The 21758-nt window shown below is 46.1% G+C and overlaps 1 protein-coding gene across 4 annotated transcripts in view; it reads right to left on the reverse strand.

Moving 5' to 3' along the window:
• Positions 1 to 245: 245 nt before the first annotated feature.
• LOC109473742 (axoneme-associated protein mst101(2)-like) overlaps positions 246 to 21758 on the reverse strand; it is a 31857-nt gene continuing 10344 nt past the window's right edge. For 3 of the 4 annotated variants that reach the window (XM_019773749.1, XM_019773748.1, XM_019773747.1), the window contains 15 exons: positions 19027 to 19368; positions 14308 to 14450; positions 11361 to 14045; positions 10717 to 10857; positions 10312 to 10389; positions 9999 to 10046; positions 9676 to 9729; positions 9515 to 9568; positions 9314 to 9391; positions 8949 to 9026; positions 8779 to 8829; positions 8141 to 8545; positions 7840 to 7976; positions 4941 to 4997; positions 246 to 3527 (listed from right to left, as the gene is read on the reverse strand). In XM_019773749.1, the coding sequence (XP_019629308.1) occupies positions 1754 to 3527; positions 4941 to 4997; positions 7840 to 7976; positions 8141 to 8545; positions 8779 to 8829; positions 8949 to 9026; positions 9314 to 9391; positions 9515 to 9568; positions 9676 to 9729; positions 9999 to 10046; positions 10312 to 10389; positions 10717 to 10857; positions 11361 to 14045; positions 14308 to 14450; positions 19027 to 19368 (6125 nt within the window). In that variant the 3' untranslated portion in view covers positions 246 to 1753. The remainder of the gene's footprint in view (positions 3528 to 4940; positions 4998 to 7839; positions 7977 to 8140; positions 8546 to 8778; positions 8830 to 8948; positions 9027 to 9313; positions 9392 to 9514; positions 9569 to 9675; positions 9730 to 9998; positions 10047 to 10311; positions 10390 to 10716; positions 10858 to 11360; positions 14046 to 14307; positions 14451 to 19026; positions 19369 to 21758) is intronic. The other variant, XM_019773750.1, reaches the window with a different exon arrangement.

The raw sequence follows: 21758 nt of genomic DNA on the forward strand, positions 1-21758 counted from the left end.
TACGGTATATTTTTGCTACATTTTGCAACTGTTTTGTACGACTTACAGTATGGTTGAAAACTTTTTTTTTGGAAACGGCCGAAAATTCATGCGCGCGCGGATGTCATCCATATAATCAAATCAACATGGCCTTATATGAGGTGCGGAGTAATGAACATCCCAGCATTTACTTAGATACATTTATAAAAAATAGTATCACTGCCAGAAATAAGACATGGAGTTCAAACACCGACAAGTCATCGTAAGGTTAGTACTCTTTATTGTTTTATTATCTTCAGTTGCGGCATACATACATATTACATGTATACAATTACAGTTATAGCGGCTTCTTGCAAAATTTGCTGTCACAGCGTCGTTTCCATTCACCATGCATCTGTAGCATTCCCACTGCACTCATGTCACCTTACACATTGTCCACAGGACACTCCATATACAGAAGGCCATTATGGTACAAAATGGCAAAAGATATTCATACCCAATATAGTGATTAAACCCGCGACGTGCCTCCCAATACTAGTAAACATTTCTCAGATAACAATAAAACGGTTAACAAAAAAAGTAATCTATGGACAAGTTAGATATCCTTACTCTACATCTATTCCATGTATTCTCTGATATCAACCTGACGTCTACTTCAACTTGAATGTCTATCACGGATCTCAAAAATCGTCTGCATTTACTTCCAAACGTGGTTCACAGAAACAAAGTCTGCAGTAAATAAACAAAGAATCACAGCGTGAACTACAGCTATAGGTTTAATTAACTTCTTGCACCACTTTGTCAACTCAGCAAGTTTTCAGCACACCAATAGAACGTTTCGTTATGTAGCAGTTGTTACATCATGTCGCTAGAGGGCGCCTTTATACTGCAAAGCCCCGCTTTACTGCATGCCAACTTTTTCCTCTCCTCAAATTATAAAGAAATATTGAGACTGAAGCTTTCGCCTTTTTCACAGTCAGTAAATATTCTGGGTGTCAAAAGCGGCTTGGCAGACAATACGCTTTCCTACTATACACATGTGACAATATAACATCATCTTACAGTACACTACAGAGAGCTGTCTCGACATGTTTGTACACTTTCGTCAAATATCGTTACGTTAACTGCGTAGGAAAGAATCCCCCATCTTGTACAACAGAATACACACTTCATTACTACCTTCCTTATTCCCAGCTGACGGCCCTGTTCCAATGTGCAAAGGTATGAAAATCTGGTTTACACAAACATTACGTTCAAAGGTCTTACATGGTGAACTTGTCTACTTTAACTCAATCATCTTGAGATACAATTGACATCACGGCCACAAAAATATCACCATGCTGTATTGAACTGCGTGATACATACAAACAAGCCATTTTCCACAAGAACTTCACAGAAGCTGACGTCGTTTTCCAGCGATCTGCATAATTGAGTAGTTAGTTGAAAGCTATTGTGTTGTCGTTACTTTGACTCTACGATATTGATTGGTCCAGCATTGCAAGCAGCACAAGTTAGCACATGGAGTTTCCTACGCACCAGAAATAGACTTTTGTCTTGTATACTACTACTTCTCAACAGTGATAGCCGATGGGAGCTGTCATACACGCATGAAGTGAATAATGACTAGAAGTGCAGGATATGACCAATGACAAGATGGTAAAATCCTTGGCTGACGTGACCAATGAGAATGAGCGTGGTTGATGTCGTAGCTCAGACTAAGTCAAATTCAACCAATGAGATTCAGAAGTCACACATACACCAATCACAGATTGACCTAGTCTGTACTCATCGGGGTCATAGGCGTGCTCCTGATGGTGTGATGGGCCTCGCTGGGGTTCGGCGGCAGGCCAGGATACCACACTCTGGCCGCCGAGTCGATCTTGATCTCCTCGACGGTACACACTTTCCTCAGCATCTCTATCCTCTCGTCGTACTTGAGTGGTCCCTTGTAGCTGTAGTCGATGATCTGAAGGCTTTTGACCGTGTTGTTCCTCTCAGCCAGCCGAGACAAGATATCTTTGACAGACTCAACGACGTCGTTTTCATTGCAAGCGGCGATGACTAGTTTCCCTACCGTTTGATTTTCATTCAGGGCCTCTGTCAGCGTGTCGCAATTTTGGTCATATTTCTCGGTCCAAACGCCGAAACGGAATTCTTTGACGTCAATGTTGTTTTGTTTAAGGACGCAGGCGAGGCCCTGGAGGGTTGGGGATGAGACGCCCTCTATGATTGGATGGCTTTCTGTGAGGAGACTGGGGAGGGAGGGTGCAACAATTGTTGAGTACATGTCCTGCAGTTCTGCCTCAAACAAAGTATCGAGACTCAGCCTGTACTGGCCGACGTCTGAGTAGGTGGACTTTCTGGTGGTGTTGTACTCTGAAAGGGCCTTGAAAAGAGGGATGAGATCTCGAGGCTGCTGCTTGAGGGCACCAGGTAGGAACAGGACAATGTCCCGCCATACCCGGTCCTTCACCAGCTTGGGGTAGGTAGGACTTCGCAAGCGCTCGGACATCTCGGAGAGGTACTGAGCGGCGAAGAACTCCTGGAAGGCCTTGTGCGGGAAGCGGTAATACTCGTGTCGCTTGGTCCGGGCGATGGAGTGCTCCTCTAACAGGAGACCCATCTGCAGGACCCGGGGGTCTCTTACCTTGTGCAGCACCAGAGGTTTGTCAAACAGAACCCTGTTGTTCGTCACACCGTTGTAGGCAAGTTCGCCAAGAGCGCGGTAGTAGGACCTAAACTGGGCGGGGACATCTGAAGGTTTAGCGGGGAGGGGGACGCCCTGTTTAAGGCAATACCGCCTGGTGACTACAATCTTAAGCCTATCGTAGAGAGACGACTTTGTGCTTGGGATATCGCCGTCTGTGTCTTCCCACAGAGCACATAGGTAGGCATTACAGAGTGGGTAGGCCGCGAGTTGCTGTAGGTTCTTATCTCTTCTCAAGGCAGCGACAAGGTTTTCCGTGACGTCAGGAGCGTGCTCCGTGTTAGGAGACGTCACGTGGAAGTGCTTGTTCACGAAGTCCGCCGACTTCTCCTGGTTAAAACCTTCCACTTTCAGCTGTTTGTCAACAGAGCGAGAGATTTCTTTCGTGCTCTCGGGGCGGGAGGTGATGACTAGAGTGGACTGGGGAAGGATTTTCTTACTTATGAGATCCCCAACATCGGACTTTACTGAAGTATCTATCTCGTCATAGCCGTCTACAATGAAAAGGACGTCGCTCTGATTGTCTTCCACAAATTTCCACAGATTTTCAGGCGAATCGTTGAAGCCCTGTGAGAGTAGCTGCTCGGCCATCGCGTTCTTCAGGTCGCCCCCAAGATGACGTCCTTCAATAAGGAAGGTGTACTTGAACTTCTTGATGGTGCCGGTCTCGTTTTCTGGGTTGGACCAATCGTAGGCCAGTTTGCGGCAGAGCGTGCTCTTCCCTATTCCCGGCTGGCCGCGGATAAGGATTCGCTTGGGAGGCTCGCCCTTCTTGCCCCGGATGTTGGTAAGAGGGTCGAAGATTTCGTCAATGCGGATGGTCTTGCCAGCGTCCGGGGTTCTAGAGAGAGAGAGGGGGACAAGAAAATAAAATCACTCATATTGCCAACATAGCACGCGCGAGCATGCAGGACAGGGACGTGCCAAACTGTGATACTATCATCAATCACGTAACAACCTGGAACTTAGTGACTGATATTCTGGAGTCAGCTGAAATTTTCTACGCTTCATCAATGACATCTCCAAACGTCTTGTCGAGGATTGAGCAAGACGGCGTTTGACATAGACAAAAGTGTTGGGAAATTGAAGTTAATACAGGACTGTGGTATCAATCATGGGAATGTTTTCTTCTCCCCCATATAGTTTTTGAATATGTGTGCTGACAACATGCGCCAGTCACACTTGGAAGGAAGTCCGCTGATGAAAGGGTTTTAGATTCTGTCAACGATGACGTAAGAAATATCACTGACCTAGTCATTCACAAAACGGAACATCTGACTAACCAATACGGGAGAACGATCGACAGTATATTCGGGAACGCCCAGTGAATTGTAAAGTGGACCATCAATGATGCATTAACCATGGCTGTGAACCTGAAGCGAGACGGTCTAAATTTGATTGCGGCAAATTAAACATTAATGCCAGAGCTCTCCGTGGAGTAAGGCTCGACGGAGTCGGAAATTTTGTCCCAGACCAGACGGCACCAATGTCAGGGGGGATTTTCCCAACTCTATGTTAGGGCGCTTCAAATGATAGCTTGGTCGCTGTGGACTAGAGGGATCTATATTAAGGGGGAGTCACCACACGAGGTCGAACCAACTGGAAAGGGTTATAAAAAAAAAAAGAAAATACACTTCATGATCCAGGTTCAATAAAGTATGTTGATTTGATTACATTTCACCAGGGGCGGGTAGGGTGCGTCAGAACGGTCCTTCAATGCATAACATTGCTATTGTATCAATTTGTTATATCGCCTCCAGCAACATCGGTAATGTATATTTATTTATTCCTCTTATAACCTACACTGACAAATCAATAGTGACCAGTAAAGTTAAGTTAGCAATAAGTCATTGAATAATGCAGGCAAGTTGTCGTATGGTAGATTTTAGACATACTAATGTTAATCAAGCTAGTTGTTTGATATGGAACATCCATATAGAAAACACATCCATCGTGCATCCCTACAGTTTAAAATTTAAACTATAAGATGAATATCACTACTCGTTACGGAAAGACTGCAAACCCACATAGCCGAACCATACACAGGTTTGCCTCCGCATGCCATACGGGTGTTATTTTGTTTCGATGTTTTGTCGTTTCTGCCACTAACACAGAAGTAGGACAGTTGTGATGCTGTCCTGTCTAATTCTTTCCTTCGCTACCGCATCACTTTAATTGTACACGTCAATGTTAATGAGGTTAACGGTTTATCTCTGTCATGAAAGACCATGCCCAAAGTGGTACACCGAGTTACCTAGGCCGTCCTTCCGTGCCGGAAACACGTTTTTGTTGCCGGGGTGTTCTAAGGGCGCTGGGTATAGACACCAGGTGGGGAGGGGGGTATCGGTGGGGGAAAATAGGGCGAAGAAAGAAATAAAGAGAATGATACGTGAACGTGATGATAGCAAAAAATGATACAGAACGGTTATCATGTGCAGAAGGAATGAAATTATGTGCAGGTATATTGAAGAGGGTCTATTCATGCGTATATATAGACTTGGTTAAATATAATCCATATACTTAAAATGACTTAAAATGATTGAACATGCGAAAAAAACAAGCAAATAGCTTGGTTGCAAGATGCTAACATGCATTTACATTGGCTTTGCCTTGTTCTTCAGGCTTTTCATGGACCTACTCAACGCCTTTGACTATAGACAACCTGTATCTGTGTTAAATGACGGGCATTTGAGAATCTTTCTGCTGTACCGATTTAGATGTGCAAAAGACAACTAACATCATACCTGATGTTATGAACAAGTAACCGTCACCATTACAGATTGAAGGGTTGAGATATCGTTGGGTACATCCCATCAGAAAGAAAGTTGACATAAAGAAAAAAAGAGAAGCAAAAAGTAAGACACCACAGAAAATTATAATCTGCAACTGAGAATACTATTCCGGTACTAATTATGATAATAGCAATACTAATCAATTATAGTAATAAATCATACTAATAAATCATACAGATATCATAATAATAAATTGTGCGTGGCAACCTACATGTAAGATAAATGAGGAAGTAAATCGTATAAGGAAAACGTCGCATATTACTTCACGCCCCTAGTACTATTGCGCGTTGAATACCAAGTACGTTAATAAAGTCACAGCTTCTGGCTGTCAAACATTTAAGGTGTATGTGCCTTCGAATGTAAAACGATAAAACGCTACAGTTCCGTGGTTATAAACCAAGTTAGCGTGGTGAATATAACACCGGACTGGCGGCGGTTTTCTATCCCATGAGACACCCCAGACATGTCGGACATCCCGGCGACAACACCGTCTCGTATTAGGTTACCGGGAACAATAACTGTCTCATCTGACTATTGGAAATGTACATAGAAATATTAAAATTGACCTTCAGAGTGGGGAATCTAGGACACTGACGTTATAACATTTATCTGAAGGTGATGTGTCTGGAAGGAGACAGTACCGCATGCTAATAACCTTGTTGGCATCCCTGTGGGCATTGCAATTTTGCAGTAACGGAAGCCATCATGGCAGCCAGCAGCGCTTGATTACTTCAGCTGCAGCCTTTTGGATATACTCAATAATGAGTACTCTTGTATTTCAAGTAAGGCTTAGAGTCAATTATCTACAAAACAAGTCGTAGTCCCGCTCAACTTTCTGATGAATATAACAAAACCATTCCGTAGTTGGCGCCGACTGTTAGTTCTCACGTTGACATTGGATGAAGGTGAAAATACTATTCCCGGAGGTTCCCTTACCTCATAAATAACCCCCGTAGTCTAAGTAGTACCTAGTGTGGCCGTGCATTCTAATAAGCCCCATGTAATGATACAGTCTGCATGCCCAGAATACACGTTTCAATGGTCGATGATTGTGTGGGCCCAGAAAAGGCATTTTTGTGAACCATTCCCACATGCTAAAGTCATTTTCTTCTTTCGAAAACGAATTATTCCTTCATTACTCTTTCGCTAGCTGTTAGATTAACAGGAACGCATTGCTAGTCTAAGTACAGGGGAAGGCAACATCTAGAATGTTTTATTAAGGAAAAGGCCATAGTGTCCTTGCAGGTTTGAAATAAATACCAGCTGACAGTTTCCCGGCTAAAGTAACTCGTCACTTTTAGGTACAATACAGATCAGATCTGATCCTGAACATACAGGGGCATTCTCCATATCATCCAGTAATCGATGGTGTCACGTCCTACCGTGTGATCCTACACTACGGGACACGTACTTAGCTCAGCTTTATCACTCCTTCCGTCGTGAGATTGGGTGGCGGGAAATAGGTCAGTAGGGCACATTCGGTGATAGATAGCCCTGTGTTTGGCAGTATGATTACCAGAAAAGTCATGGATCGATGTTGTTGAACATGATCATGTTCTGTGGTTTGTTGTTGGGGGCACATTCTGCGAGTATTATAAGGAGGAAATGTATAGATGCTAGACGCGAGTAACACCATATACATGCATGAAGTGACGTATGCCTCAATTATTGACCCTGACACGTTCAGACATGGAGGCATTCATATTCGAATCGTGCGTGACCAGCGTACTAAATCCTGTAGCATTATGCCATGCAACCGAACTCGAATTTTGACTCATGTAATAAATAATATAGTTACGAATATCACATAACCCAAAAAATAAACACCCTCTATCTTTTGTTAATGCACACAAACTATGCAAATAAGTATAGCTTACGAAGCTTCGAATGTAAAAGAAAGCAATGGACTGTGCAGTATTCCCCAGATATGATGAACAGAAAGTGATGATATTGAATTAGTGTGTTTGATGTATCTATAGAAACGCAATTTCTGAACACCTAACATCATTGAGATAGATCTTAGATCGTCTGGTTTCAATTAAACAGGCCAGTCGGTAGAGCGGGAAGGCGACGTTTTCACCTTCTCCGTGAGTCGACTTCCAATTATGCCACTATGCGAGAGGACTGTAGGAGCCAATGCAGGTCAGATTCCTCACATTCCGCCGAGACAACTGACAACATGACTGCCGTAAGCAACACTTCACATGTGTGACCTTGGTGGGTAGAATAATACTACATGACGCTGCTGCAGAGTCAAAGGACATTTTTATCTGATACTACCTTACCGTTGATGATGATAATTAGTTTGTCGAGAATGCACGTTACTAACAGCTATCAGTGGCAGTGTCTGTTGTTACGAACCTGATTCTAGGTTGGTTCTCAATGCTCAGATCCATATTGACGTCGTCCAGGTCTACCTTGAAGTCCTCCATCCACGGGATCGGCTGCACGTTGTTGCCAGCCTCTCGGTAGAAGGACTTCAGTTCCTTCTCTTCAGCCTTTAGACAGGGAAGTTAAGAATTAGTTAACAAATAATACCTTTTGGCAACTAAACCGAATGGTGACGTAACTGTATATGGCGTACGATACACGTATTTCAGTGAATATCGATACTTAGTCATGGTTATACATTATTACCAAATCTTATACTAGACCCAATTACCTGCAATGGGTTCTGGGGAGCCGCGTCATCAGTCACACCGTTTGCTTCAGCTGCTTTTTCTTCAGCTGTTTTCTTGGCAACAAGCTCTTCGAGAGCCTTCTTAGCCGATGGTTCAGCTGCCTTCTTAGCCGCTTCTTCAGCCTGTTTCGATGCCTCTTCTTCTGCCCTCCTGGCAGCTTCCTCTTCAGCCTTCTTTTTGGCGGCTTCTTCGGCGGCTCTTTTTGCTGCCTCTTCTTCTTCAGCTCTCTTCTTGGCCGCTGCTTCATCAGCGGCTTTTTTGGCGGCCTCCTCGTCTGCCTTCTTCTTGGCCGCTTCTTCAGCTGCCTTTCTGGCGGCTTCTTCTTCCGCCTTCCTGGCTGCTTCTTCGGCTGCTTTCTTAGCCTCTTCATCAGCCTTTTTCTGTTCCTGTAATGTAATAAATTGTCGAAACTGACACATGATATCGCTAAAGTGTTGTGACACCACCCGTCGCAATGCCAATGGACAGCTCAGCACTAGCACAGTAGCAGGGGATTGTTAGCAGAAAGCCGTTGTGTGCCCGCTAACCTCATAGAAAATAACAACAAACAGCACAGCATCAGGGGGAAAGGGGAGCATGTTAGTGGGAAGTTGAGCATAGGTTATTTGCTATCAAGTACCTCGGCTGCTTTCCTTGCGGCTAGATCTTCCGCAGCTTTTCTTGCAGATTCCTGCGAATAAATAGCACAGCTTACACACACTCCACACAAGCATTGATTCAGAAGCAACAAGAGAAAGGAAAGTCAGAACAAAAACTGGAAAGCCAAGCTTCTGTGACATTATCGACTACCTCCGCTGCTTTTCGAGCGGCATCTTCTTCTGCCTTCTTAGCGGCGAGCTCCTTGTCCGACTTTTTCTTAGAGGCCTCCTGAATATTAAACGACAATGAACACGCTGTAACTTATGTTCTGCTCAAAATGAAAATAAAAATCACAACGCACCCCGATATGGAGACGGTAAAGAAACAAAAAACGTTGGGTAGTCCGCGTTCTATGCTGTATATTGTTTGCCATTGAATAGCACAACTGCACCACAAGAATACGGCACTCAGCAACTACTTCTAAGTACTATACATCTCACGTACGTACACGACACATGACGGACAAAAGCAATGTCACAGACTTCACACCGCGAATATGGAGCAATTTTTGCTACCTGGGCTGCCTTCTTAGCCGCTGCCTCGGCAGCCTTTTTTGCTGCTTTCTCTTCCGCCGCTTTTTTCTTTGCCTCTTCCTGAAAACAGGTATATCAAGACGTGTAGACACACTACAGGGACGTTTAGTGAAAAACGAAAGGCAACCAAATTATCCATTTATCCTCAACACTACGAAGCACTACGCAATTTTGATGTTTTACCTCAGCTGCTTTCTTTGCCGCCTTTTCCTCCGCCTCCTTTTTCTTTTTAGCCTCCTAAACATACAAAAACAAGGAAATCAAATCAAACAATCGTGCCGAAATAAAGAATAAATCCGAGAAACTTAGTAAAATAAAACATGTTACAGATACTACGTAAGTACCTCTGCTGCTTTCTTGGCAGCTTTTTCCTCTGCTTCCTTTTTCTTTGCGGCTTCCTACGTAGACAATAAAAAGAACATATGTCGGGCGATGGCCACAGATAGGGTTGGCAACTACACCATCGTTACGAACACAAACAAAAAGAAGACGAACAAACTGCACCACAAATCAACATATGACAACATCAAACACTCACTGATTGAAGACAGATATCACATGAGAAGGAAAACAGAATATCTGTTATACTTGGTTGTCTCTTTTTATCAACAGAAATAAAATGTTTGTCATTTAAATCGCGTAGATCACCAACTAGTAATAGTACTACCTTGGCAGCCTTCTTAGCGGCTTTCCCGGTCAGCTTAGGTGGCTCAGCCTAGAGTAAGGATTAGACATTATAAGTAAAGCCTTCAAACATCTGAGCTCGATTTAGTCTCTAATGTAGACTAGCTGCTACTGCAATATTGCAATTTTGGATAGAAAATCTGCAGCATCTGCGTAAGCATCTGCCCCATCTCCCTTAGAGATTTAAGCCGGTAGTAAGAAGCAGAAGCGACTTAAAGAAGCGCTACATCTTCTATGCCGTCTTACAAGCGACCTAGCAATAGAAATGCGTGGGGGTTAGCGGGTTCCATGTGTACCTCAACCGCTTTCTTAGCAGCATCTTCCGCTGCGATTTTCGCCGCAAGTTCCTCGGCTGCCTTCTTCTTGGTAGCTTCCTAGATTCAGGAAAAGTAAATACAAAAGAAAAGACTTACAAAACATGAGATATTCAGCGAAGCGCAGCGCAAATTAAGTTAAAACCTGTTTAACTGAAATAAACTAAGTACGATGCGTACGATCGTTTGTAATGTTGACAAAGCGAAACAGAGCGTTATGAGTCAGGAACGTGAAAGCAGCGTCAATCAGTAAATGTAAATGGTTTGAACGTAAACATACATGTATCCGTCGAGGAATGTTAAGTGTAAGGCTGTTAATGTTACATGTATCAAAAATGTTAGTATGCGTTAATACACAATGTGTTCTCCTCTACAATGTGTTAGTACCTCCTCCTCCTTCTTTGCAGCTTCTGCTGCTGCAAGTCTAGCAGACTTTTCTTCTTCGGCTGCCCGTTTCTCCGCCGCTTCCTGTTCTTCTGCGCGCGCCTTAACAGCGACTTCGTCAGCTGCCCCCTTTTGGGCAGCGTCCTAGGGTTGGCGAATGGAAAACAAGGGAGGGGAATCCAAAATTGTAATAAACAAACAAAAAGAAATGAAACAAAATAATATAAACAAAACAGAAGTGTAAACGCACTTGCTTGGATTAACATACTGAAAATCGGAAGTGTGGATGATCTTTCCTTATTGAATGTCGCGTGACTTGATGACTATATTGGCGCCACGATAAGAGATAGTGACGATTGACCCGAGCATGCATTGCCATTATTGACATGCAGTGTCTGTGGTTTACTGGTGCACTAGTGACTTGCTGAAACAGTTACTCGTTCGCCTCTCCTAGCGACCTGCTACGTCCGTGATTGGTTAGGCAATATGACTGACTGACTTCTCCACAACCCACGACCTGTAAAATAACTCAGCTGGAAAAAAAATAAGGATCGTTAGACATGTGTTAGAGCTACTGTTTGTAGGTCAACCATAAGAGAGGCGAACGTGAAACTGATTCAGTAAGTTTTGTTACTTCTATCGGGTACCTCTGGAGTGGCTTCGTCAGCCGCTATCTTAGCTCCAGGTTCTCTACCCTGGTTATCTTCATTCGCTGATTTGCGGGAGAGTTCGTCGTCTGTCCTAGCCTTAGATTTAGACTCCGCCTCTTTATGTAATTCATCGGCAGCCTTTTTGGAAGCGTCCTCTTCTAACTTCCTCTTTGCAGCTTCTTCTGCCGATTTCTTTGCTGCCTCTTCCTCTGCCTGTTTGGCTGATGCAATGGCCGCTTCCTCCTCTGCTTTCCGTTTTGCTGCTTCCTCAGCGGCCTTTCGAGCATCATTCTCTTCGGCCTTCCTCTTGGCAGCTTCCTCTGCAGCTTTCCTAGCGGCCTCCTCTTCGGCTGCTTTTAATGCTGCCAGTCTAGCAGCTTCCTCGTCTGCTTTCCGTTTGGCAGCTTCCTCAGCAGCCCTTCTGGCAGCATCCTCTTCGGCCTTTTTCTTTGCAGCTTCCTCTGCAGCTTTTCTTGCGGCCTCCTCTTCGGCTGCTTTCAAGGCCGCCAGTCTGGTAGCTTCCTCCTCTTCGGCCTTTTTCTTGGCAGCTTCTTCAGCAGCCCTTCTGGCAGCATCCTCTTCGGCGGCCTTTTTCTTTGCAGCTTCCTCTGCAGCTTTTCTTGCGGCCTCCTCTTCGGCTGCTTTCAAGGCAGCCAGTCTGGCAGCTTCCTCCTCTTCGGCCTTCTTCTTGGCAGCTTCCTCGGCAGCTCGTTTGGTCGCCTCTTCCTCTGCCCGTTTGGCTGTTGCAATGGCCGCTTCCTCCTCTGCTTTCCGTTTTGCAGCTTCCTCTGCGGCCTTTTTGGCAGCATCCTCTTCGGCCTTTTTCTTGGCAGCTTCCTCGGCAGCTCGTTTGGCTGCTTCATCCTCCACCTTTTTGGCTGCTGCAATGGCCGCTTCCTCCTCTAGCTCTGCTTTCCGTTTCACAGCTTCCTCAGCGGCCTTTTTGGCAGCATCCTCTTCGGCCTTTTTCTTGGCAGCTTCCTCGGCAGCTAGTCTGGCCGCTTCCTCCTCTGCTTTCCGCTTTGCAGCTTCCTCTGCGGCCTTTCTAGCAGCATCCTCTTCGGCCTTTTTCTTGGCAGCTTCCTCGGCAGCTCGTTTGGCTGCTTCCTCTTCTGCTTTGCGTTTCGCGGCTTCCTCAGCAGCCCTTCTGGTCGCATCTTCTTCGGCCTTCCTTTTGGCAGCTTCCTCTGCAGCTTTTCTTGCAGCCTCATCTTCGGCTGCTTTTAAGGCTGCTAGTCTAGCAGCTTCCTCCTCTGCTTTGCGTTTCGCAGCTTCATCAGCAGCTATTCTGGCCGCTTCCTCCTCGGCCTTTCCCTTTGCAGCTTCCTCTGCAGCTTTTCTAGCAGCCTCTTCCTCGGCTGCTTTTAAGGCTGCTAGTCTAGCAGCTTCCTCGTCTGCTTTCCGTTTGGCAGCTTCCTCAGCGGCCTTTCTAGCAGCATCCTCTTCGGCCGCCCTCTTGGCAGCTTCCTCGGCAGATCGTTTGGCTGCTTCTTCTTCCGCCTTTTTGGCTGCTGCAATGGCCGCTTCCTCGTCCGCTTTGCGTTTCGCGGCTTCCTCAGCGGCCCTTCTGGCCGCATCATCTGCAGCCTTTTTCTTCGCAGCTTCCTCTGCAGCTTCCTCCTCTGCCTTTTTGGCTGCTGCAATGGCCGCCTCCTCGTCTGCTTTGCGTTTCGCAGCTTCCTCAGCGGCCTTTCTAGCAGCATCCTCTTCGGACTTTTTCTTAGCAGCTTCCTCGGCAGCTCGTTTGGCCGCCTCATCCTCTGCCTTTTTGGCTGCTGCAATGGCCGCTTCCTCATCTGCTTTGCGTTTCGCAGCTTCCTCAGCGGCCTTTTTAGCAGCATCTTCATCTGCCTTTTTCCTGGCAGCTTCCTCTGCAGCTTTCCTGGCGGACTCCTCCTCGGCTGCTTTTAATGCTGCCGGTCTGGCAGCTTCGTCCTCTGTTTTGCGTTTCGCAGCTTCCTCGGCAGCTAGTCTAGTCGCCTCTTCCGCCTGTTTGGCTGCTTCAATGGCCGATTCCTCGGCTGCTCTACGTCTTATAGCTTCGTCAGCGTCCTTTTTGGCAGCATCCTCTTCGGCCTTTTTCTTCGCAGCTTCCTCTGCAGCTTTTCTAGTGGCCTCGTCAGTGGCATTTTTGGCAGCATCTTCTTTGGCCCCCCTCTTAGCTGCTCCCTCTGCGTCTCGTCGGGCTGCCTCGTCCTCCGTCGTTTTGGTTGGTCCCATGGCCGCCTCCTCGCCTGCTTTCGGTCTTGCAGCATCCTCTTCTGCCTTTCTCTTGGCAGCTTCCTCGGCAGCTCGTCTGGTTGCCTCTTCCTCCGCCTGTCTGGCTGCTTTTGAGGTCGCTTCCTCCTCTGCTTTCCGTTTTGCAGCTTCGTCAACAGATTTTCTAGCAGCATCCTCTTCGGCTTTTTTCTTATCCGTTTCTTCTGCAGCCTTTCCAGCTGTCTCCTTCTCTGCTTGTTTGGCTGCTACTTTGACCATTCCGTCATCTCCTTTACGTTTTGAGACTTCGTCAACGGCCTTTCCAGAAGCATCCTCTTCTGCCGTTTTCTTGGCAGATTCGTCTGCAGCTTTTCTAGCTGCCGCTGCCTCTGCTGCTATTTTGTCTGCTACTCTTGCAGCTTCTTCCTCTGCTTTGTATTTCGCAGCTTCCTCAATGGCCTTTCTGGCACCATCATCTATTTCCTTTTCAGTTAAATGGGTGAATCACACCAAAGTATGATAAAACATGACAAACAAAATCAACGAAAATTAATGTGATGGCAAAAGACCAGGGTGGAAGATTTGAGTGTAGGGGAGAGAAGCAGAGAAGAGTATAGTGAAGTAGAATAGCATTCGATTGAGAACATTGCAATAGTTTGAACGAAGTAAATGAGACGAGACGATTACAGCTGAAAAGGACTGTAAGGTACTGGTAAGGTAACATTTTAGCTCTGATTGTACTTACCTCTGCTGCCTTCCGAGCAGCTTCATCTACAGGGGATCCTGCTAATGGAGACGCCCCTGTGGCAGCGGCATCGACCTGGTCTGTCTCTGTAGGAGACAGTTTCTTCTCGAGCAGTGGCTCATCCTCTCCAGGTTCCTCCCCACCTGTAGGGTAGACAAACGTCAGCCAAAAGTATAGACGTTCTTGTGTTTGCAACTCAAGATGAAGCAACCACTGACATGTTGACAAACAGCATTTGCAAAGGACATTCCAATTATCTTTCTACACCTACCTCTTTCCGTCCCGTGGTTAGTTTCATCTTGAGTTAGTGAACAGTGACGCGATCTTATACCAGGCATAATGTTTTGCACTGTCAGGGTATAGTTATAAGGTGAAGGAGATGAGCAGTCAACTGCTGCGATTGTTTCCACATTGCATTGGATTCTACTGGATCTCTGGCCAAAGTATTGCATTCAGATCCACAGATATAGACGATGAAATATAACAATACATGCCAACTGTAAGATCGCGTCCACATCGAGTATACACGTCCCAGGTGGCAGCAATGAGCAGCAGTGCAATCACCGTAATCCCGTAAACTATCCCCACCACAAAACCTTAACACCTAGCATGCAGTTTAACAAACTCGGCATGCATTACGGGGTTATTGATGTGGCCATGCTCTAAGACGAGGCGCATATGCAACTAAGGTCCAAGACGAACATAGTGTCCAACGAACAGTAGGGAGACTCCTGTCATGGAAAAAGGTATGGTTTGTGGGGTTAGTAGTGAGTAGGGATAGTTGACGACGGGTACATGACTACGGTGTTTTGAAGTTAAATCGTTTTTGTCCTGGTAGAACTAGACAGAACTCTTTTTACTGTTGATTAGTATCCACTGTAACTGCAATCCCCCATTCCATCGAACGAAACAGGATTTGTCATGTACCTGGCATCAGTATGGCAACAGAAGGAACGACGTGAGGTACATGACACGACAGACGGGAAAGTGTATTGAACTTGGTATTGGAAGTTAAGATAAGGCAGCAGAAAGCAGTGAAACACATGGAAAATCTAGGAAACACGATCCCCTCTGGAATCAAGGCAGGGGAGAAGCAGTGGTTAAGATTCTCTATGATTAAATGAATCTAGGGCCTCTACAGAATGAAGTTTGATAGCGCCGGGTTAACATAGCCATGCCTTTGCCTCTTGCCGAGAAGAGTCGACTTACGAATCACTTCATGATCAGATCGTTCTGTTGTTCGGTCTCCGCTGGCGGTCAAGGAGGCATCAAACTCTTGGACAACGCCAGGAGAGGGGGTTCTCTTAGCTTTCGGTGATTCTTCCCTAGGACTGATAGCACTGTACTCATGTTTACTCCCATATGGAGGACCAGCATCCATCCCTCCGCGGGAGCTTATTTGTTTACCAACAACATTCGTGGAGGAGAGCGGACTAGTCGGCGTTCTATCATTGTAGTCACTCTTTCTATATTCTTGGTCTTTTCCAGCGGCATCTGGAGGGGTGCCAATCATAGAGTCATCCGTTTCTGACTCTCCCGCGCCGCTACTGGCGACATCTGCAGGTGATGAAGGGGTGTATGGTTCGCGATCTGTGGCTATGTCACCTGCGATAGGCGAAGCAAGGTCGGCATTGGCAAGGTCTCGTGCACCGTCTTTGGAATCAGCCTCCCCGTATCGTCGAACCTCTTTCCCTTGGGCAAACTCGGACAGTGGCCCGACTTGTTTCCCAGAGACTGTTTTCTCCTTGGTGGTAGAACGAGTTGGGACAGCGTCATCTTTTCCGGCTGCACCTCCGGTTTTCCGTTCATAGAAGACACCGCCTTCATCATCACGTGTATGCTGCCGCTGGGCCGAAGCATCTGTTGAGGGTTCTTGGTCGTCAGTTTGTAGTTCTGAAAGACGTCGTTCAGCGCTGCTGAGAGCTGCATTTGCCTTAGCCATCATGCTGTCAAGCTCGTCTAATATACTTGGTCGCTTGGAAGGATGTACCTCGTCTGCACCACCTGGCTCTTTGGATGGTTCCTTTGAGGTGATACTTTGAGTTGACTTTCCCGATGCACCCTCAACATCCGGTTTATCAGCTTCCACCGAGGTTGCTCCTTGTTTTCTTGGAGTGCCTTCGATTCTACTGTCGTCAATCTGAAATTCTGTTCCCATTGGTCTACCATAAACTTTGTAGTCATAGACTCGCAAAAGCCTAGTTACTGAGACGCCAGTTTGACAGGCCTTGGAGTTCCTATCACTTGGTCCATAGTCTGGGTGTAGTTCATCTATTGGCCGACCATGAAGGTCAAATGCAAGTTGCTTTAATCCCCTGCCTGTTATGACCCCACTTGCCTGCCTAACATCATGTTCTGAATTAAACGGACCAGTAGGTTGTTCCATGTGCTCTCTCCAAAAGTCGTCTTTGCCCATTGGGCTACTTAAAGCGTCCTCTGGCTTTCTTGGACCTTTCTTTTCATACATTGATAGTTCACCTTGGGCGTATTTTCTTTGATCAATTTTTACGTAGCCGGCAACTGGCCTCCCGTACTGATCGACACTTACTTCTGAACTATCTTTGTCAATCAAGCCATCTCTATCGGGTCGGGCGTCTCCAGAAGCCGATTGGCCGTCCTGTTTGAGTTTGCCTTCTTTAGAGACACTCTCATCCACGATTGGTTTGCCATATTCGTCCACGCCCTGATCGGCTCCCATGCCTCGTTGCAATCTCTGAGAAAATTGTCCTCCTGTTCTGTCAGTGTCACGATCTTCTTCATCAGGAACAGGACCGCCATAATGAGTAACCTTAACTGAAGTTGGCAACAGGTGTTCATCAGCTGATGGTCGTATGCGGCCACGGTCTTGCAGGTCCAGTCTTCCCTCTGTGTAAAACCTTTGGTCGACGTCACCTGCCGGTCGATGTTTAGAAAGACCCCCGACATCGTCCAAACCTGACCTGTCCTCCCTGGACGCCGATTGGTCACGAACATCTCGACTTACCCCATCTTTCGTTCGTGTAGCAGGGAGACCACGTTCCCCGACTTCACCGCCCTGTTTAGAGCCGTCGTCTTCCGGACCAGTAAGCTTCAACGCCCCATGCCGTAGTCCAAGATAGTCTTCAAGTTCTTTGTCATCAAAATCAGTTTGCACAGTCGATTGTGTAAGCAGTAATGGGTGTATTTTCCGTTCAACTCTTACTGTGGTCGTTTGTTTGAGAAGTCGTACTTTTGTGCCTGCAAGTGGTCTGCCATATTCGTCTACGCCATCCCCCTCAAGGGCTTTTTCTGGTTCCCCTTTGTCATGGACGCCAGGAGGGCGGATCTCGGCTGTCAACTGTTGATCCGGTCTTTGCTGGTCTGTACCTTCTATGTCATCCTGGCCGGAGTATTCCCGTTTCTACAGATGTCTCTATCTTTACTAGACCATACTGATCTGGTCTACCTTTCTTTTGTTCATTTTCTATCGGCAGCTGGTCTACCCTCATCTTTCTTTTGTGCATCGTCCTTTGCAGATGGTCTATCCTGACCACTGGTCATTTTGTCTGGTGTTTCATCGTCAGATCTACCATCACGTCGGTCATCATCGTCCACTTTTATTCCCCACGCAACGCGACTGAGTTCAAGTTCATTGAGGTCAGTTTGTGACCCACCAGTACTTTTTTGCGCCGGTCCTTTGTCATGAGGTATGTGCCTACCCGCCGGCTGACGGGTACCATCTGAAGGTGCTTGGTCAGCTTGTTGATCCTTACGTTTCCCTTTATCTGACAAACCCTTTTCAGGTCCAGGCCTTCCCCCGCCAGAAACGTCGTCGTCCAATAGAGAAGCTTCGCCGGAACTTGACGACCGCTTTGGCTGCTTTGCCGGAGAGGTAAATGATGCGTCATAGAATGGCAAACCCTGCTCTCCCCCGGAGGACGGGTAAAACTCTGTCTCTGGTGTGTACCAACTCTCGTCTGATGTACTCAACCCCTGTGCGTCGTCATTCTGTTGGCGCCCTTCTGACTCTAGATAAGCTCGGTAAGTTTCTGCGCTAGGCCTTGGTACTGATGTACTTTCTCCGGATCACTAGGAACCTTGTCGCTGCTTTTTAGCAAAGACTCATCGCTACGACTAACGGGTTCGACAGCGTCGAAGTCTGTCTGTGTTCCGTCGGTTTGCTTCCGAGGGGATGGGCGACCTTCGTCGCCACTTGCGTCACCGACACCTGTGGTAGAACGAAAGTTGGATTCGTACTCGCCGTCGTCATTATCCCAGATGCAAGTTTGACCATGCTGTGGGTTAAGTAGTGCTATCAAACAATCGGAAAGACTAATCATTATTACCATACGGTTATCTGCTATTAGGTACTAATATGGCACTTCAGTTAGACATGTTTGGCACGAAGAGTTATGTTTTATCTGAAAAGAGTAAACATTATTACCATACGGTTATCTGATATTAGGTACTAATATGGCACTTCAGTTAGACATGTTTGGCACGAATCATGTTTTGATCCCGATGGTATAGTTATATATTATTGTCGGCTACCTATGAATGACGCTTTGCTAAAAGTAGTCTCTCACATCCTATATTAGGTACATATGGCATGTGTTGCTTTCGTCACGTTTTATAGCATTCAAGTGGTTGTTAGCAGTTGACATTGTATTTCTGATTTCCCTGACAAATAGAAGATAGAGGGTGGCTAAGAAGGGAGTGGGTTGTGATCCCAAGGGTAAGTGTGGGGTCAGGGAGTCTTACCTTCTCCAGTTTTGTCAATGAGGGGTTTTCCAGCTTCCCCCTCGCCGTTCTCTGGTGGAGCCTCTCCCTTGAACCAAGCTGCTCTCTTCACTCCGCTCACTCGGTATTCGTACGTTTCCCTGGTGATGGTCCTCAGTGTCGTGCCTGGTGGATGGAGGTTCCCGGCGTCGTCCAGCTGAACCCCGCTGTCGTCGGACTGGACAGACGGCACTGCCCCGCCCGTACGAGAGGGGGACGTCTGGCCATTACCAGCCTCGTCCGAGGGCACCCTGCCATCCACCGCGTCTCCTTGGTCGGGTTGCTGTCCCTCCTTTGGACCCTCGGCATCTTCATCCTTCGCTCCTACAGCAATCAGGTAAGACGCCGGTCGGTACTTTGCTGGTCCTTCCCTTACTCGGTAAAAATCGCTACTTTGCGGTCGGGGCTCGGTGGGCCTACTGCCCGGTAAACCACTTTCATCTTTCGGGGAGTAATCATCGACAAATTTGAAATCTTTTAACGGACTAGGACTAAGACTAGGGTCGAGGTCATCGAAGTCGGTCTGTGTTTCGTCGCTTTGTTTGGGGCGTTTGGGGCGTTTGTCCCCGGCAGCCTGTAGAAGAGGCCGGTCCTCCTCTGTGTCAGCGTCGTCAGAAGTCGGCAGGTTAGATCTGTCTGTGACCCTGTAGTTTGCTTCGGAATCTTGCCGTTGCTGGGGAAGCCGGCGTCCCCTGAAAGGAGAAGGAGGAAACCTCCAGCACTCATCGGCTTCAAACCACCACACACCAGTGCTGGTAGTTACTTTAGCTCTCATGCTACACTGTCGGTTGTTGTCTAGAGGTGCTCAATTTACTTTATAAAGTGCATGAAGAATAATCGAGGCTATTGATAGTATTACTCTGCTTTGTGCTTCTACTATACTGGTGTGTACTGCTACTTTATACTGTCTACTTTCATCTGTACGTTTATCTCTGCAAATCAAGGAATTGATAACTTTCAATATCATCACAGGACTAGTCGAGGAGTCATTAGGTATTGATGTCAGGACTTCGAAAGCTTTCGTACTATTCTCAATCATGTCTAGCATTCTTTAAGGTTGTTAGTTATCTCAGTCGTTGTTTAGTGGCTCGATCGTGGTCATGTTTCGCCATCACCAGGAAATGAGCGTGTTCATGTTTTTGCGTTTCTTGGAAATGAATCAAATAATGGGGTGGTAAGGTTGCTGAAAGAACAATAATGTACACGTCACAATGAGGCGTGGTTTGATTGCAGTGCTTTTTGATCTGCTGTAAAGACTAGCAAAAAATACGTATCAACTCAAGGTTAGCCAAATATCACCAAATGTCACCAGCGTAAAAATAACCAATGGCACACGACCACCACGACACAAACAAGACTGACACGTCACAAGTACGGCTCAGACGTCACAGCAGCGTCATCACAATATAACAATAACATACTACACATCACAAAACGATCCTGGTTTCAGTACTCTTATGCATACCTACCATATCCATATCAATCATATCATAAGATAAAAACATCAGTGAATTCATCGCAAATACATACATCCATAATAAAACATAAGTGTTAAGATAACCACACCCATTCTTATCAATAGTGACAAGACAAATGATAGCGTCGTTGAATAATCCAGATTAAAGACATTATTCTTCATGATTAGACAGTAGAAAATATTAATCTGACAGGCTTAACGTTAAAGTGATTAGACGACAATACCAAAACGTAACAAAAAGATTATGATAGGCATGCGACTTTCTCTGGAGTTATGCCAGTGAATTGCTTTCAGACAGGTTTCACAGCTTCTCCATGGAACGTTTAGTTTAAGACTCTTCATTTTGTGAACATGCAGCGTTGGAATTTTGATGAGAGTTTATCTGTTTCGCAGATGTGAAGAGTTTCAGCTCAACTTTAACGGCCTTCCTCTGTTTATACATGTGCATGCTTGTAGGTTGCATACTTCAATGCTGGGTCAAACCAAGGACCTTCTTGGTCAAACGTACAGCGGCTTTATTACTTGTAACCATAACAACGAAACAGCCTGGAGTGCTTTCAAAACACTCCTGTCGGCGGGGATGATTCATAAAGGTGACCCGAAATGCCCGCGCCTGGCATTCTGTAACTTGTTGAGGCACTTCAGGGTATTCTACACGTACGAACTTATTGAAAAGTCATCACATCTCTTCATATAATATGTCCATATATTTGACATTATTACGGTTGTCTGCAAATGCTGTCTTACGTTTTCAGTCTTTCATAGCAAATAGACACCATGATGTTATAATGAAAAGTAAAAATCTAAAGTTTAGGGTCGATGGAAGTTTTCGTCGCCATGATACATGAGTTTGAAGCAACTTTGGCCCATCGGTAACTGAAACCGTGTAATTGTAGTTCGCACTGATATCATTTTGGACGATCCCCTGCTATTCACAAAGATCAATGTATCTACCCTCATGCATTATTTGTTGATCCTTTCATCAATTTGGTTCAAAATTGCGGTGCTTAACTTTCTTAGTCGAATTTGGAATGTTCCCAAATGCTACATTAAGGCTACCCATCATCTTTATGGCTGCTATCTGACGATACATCCATCGCGCTTAGGATCTCTCCCCATACACCAGGGGCCTCCCTGCGTGCCTGTGGTACAACTAGGTTGTGGGGGCTGCTTTTTGGACTTCGACGTCAAACTTAACATTGGGGGCTCATTGAATGAGACGGCATATTTTTGGCTC

The sequence above is a fragment of the Branchiostoma belcheri genome, unplaced genomic scaffold (assembly GCF_001625305.1).
Source record: "Branchiostoma belcheri isolate BF01 breed outbred unplaced genomic scaffold, Haploidv18h27 scaffold3, whole genome shotgun sequence".
Lineage (NCBI taxonomy): Eukaryota > Metazoa > Chordata > Leptocardii > Amphioxiformes > Branchiostomatidae > Branchiostoma > Branchiostoma belcheri.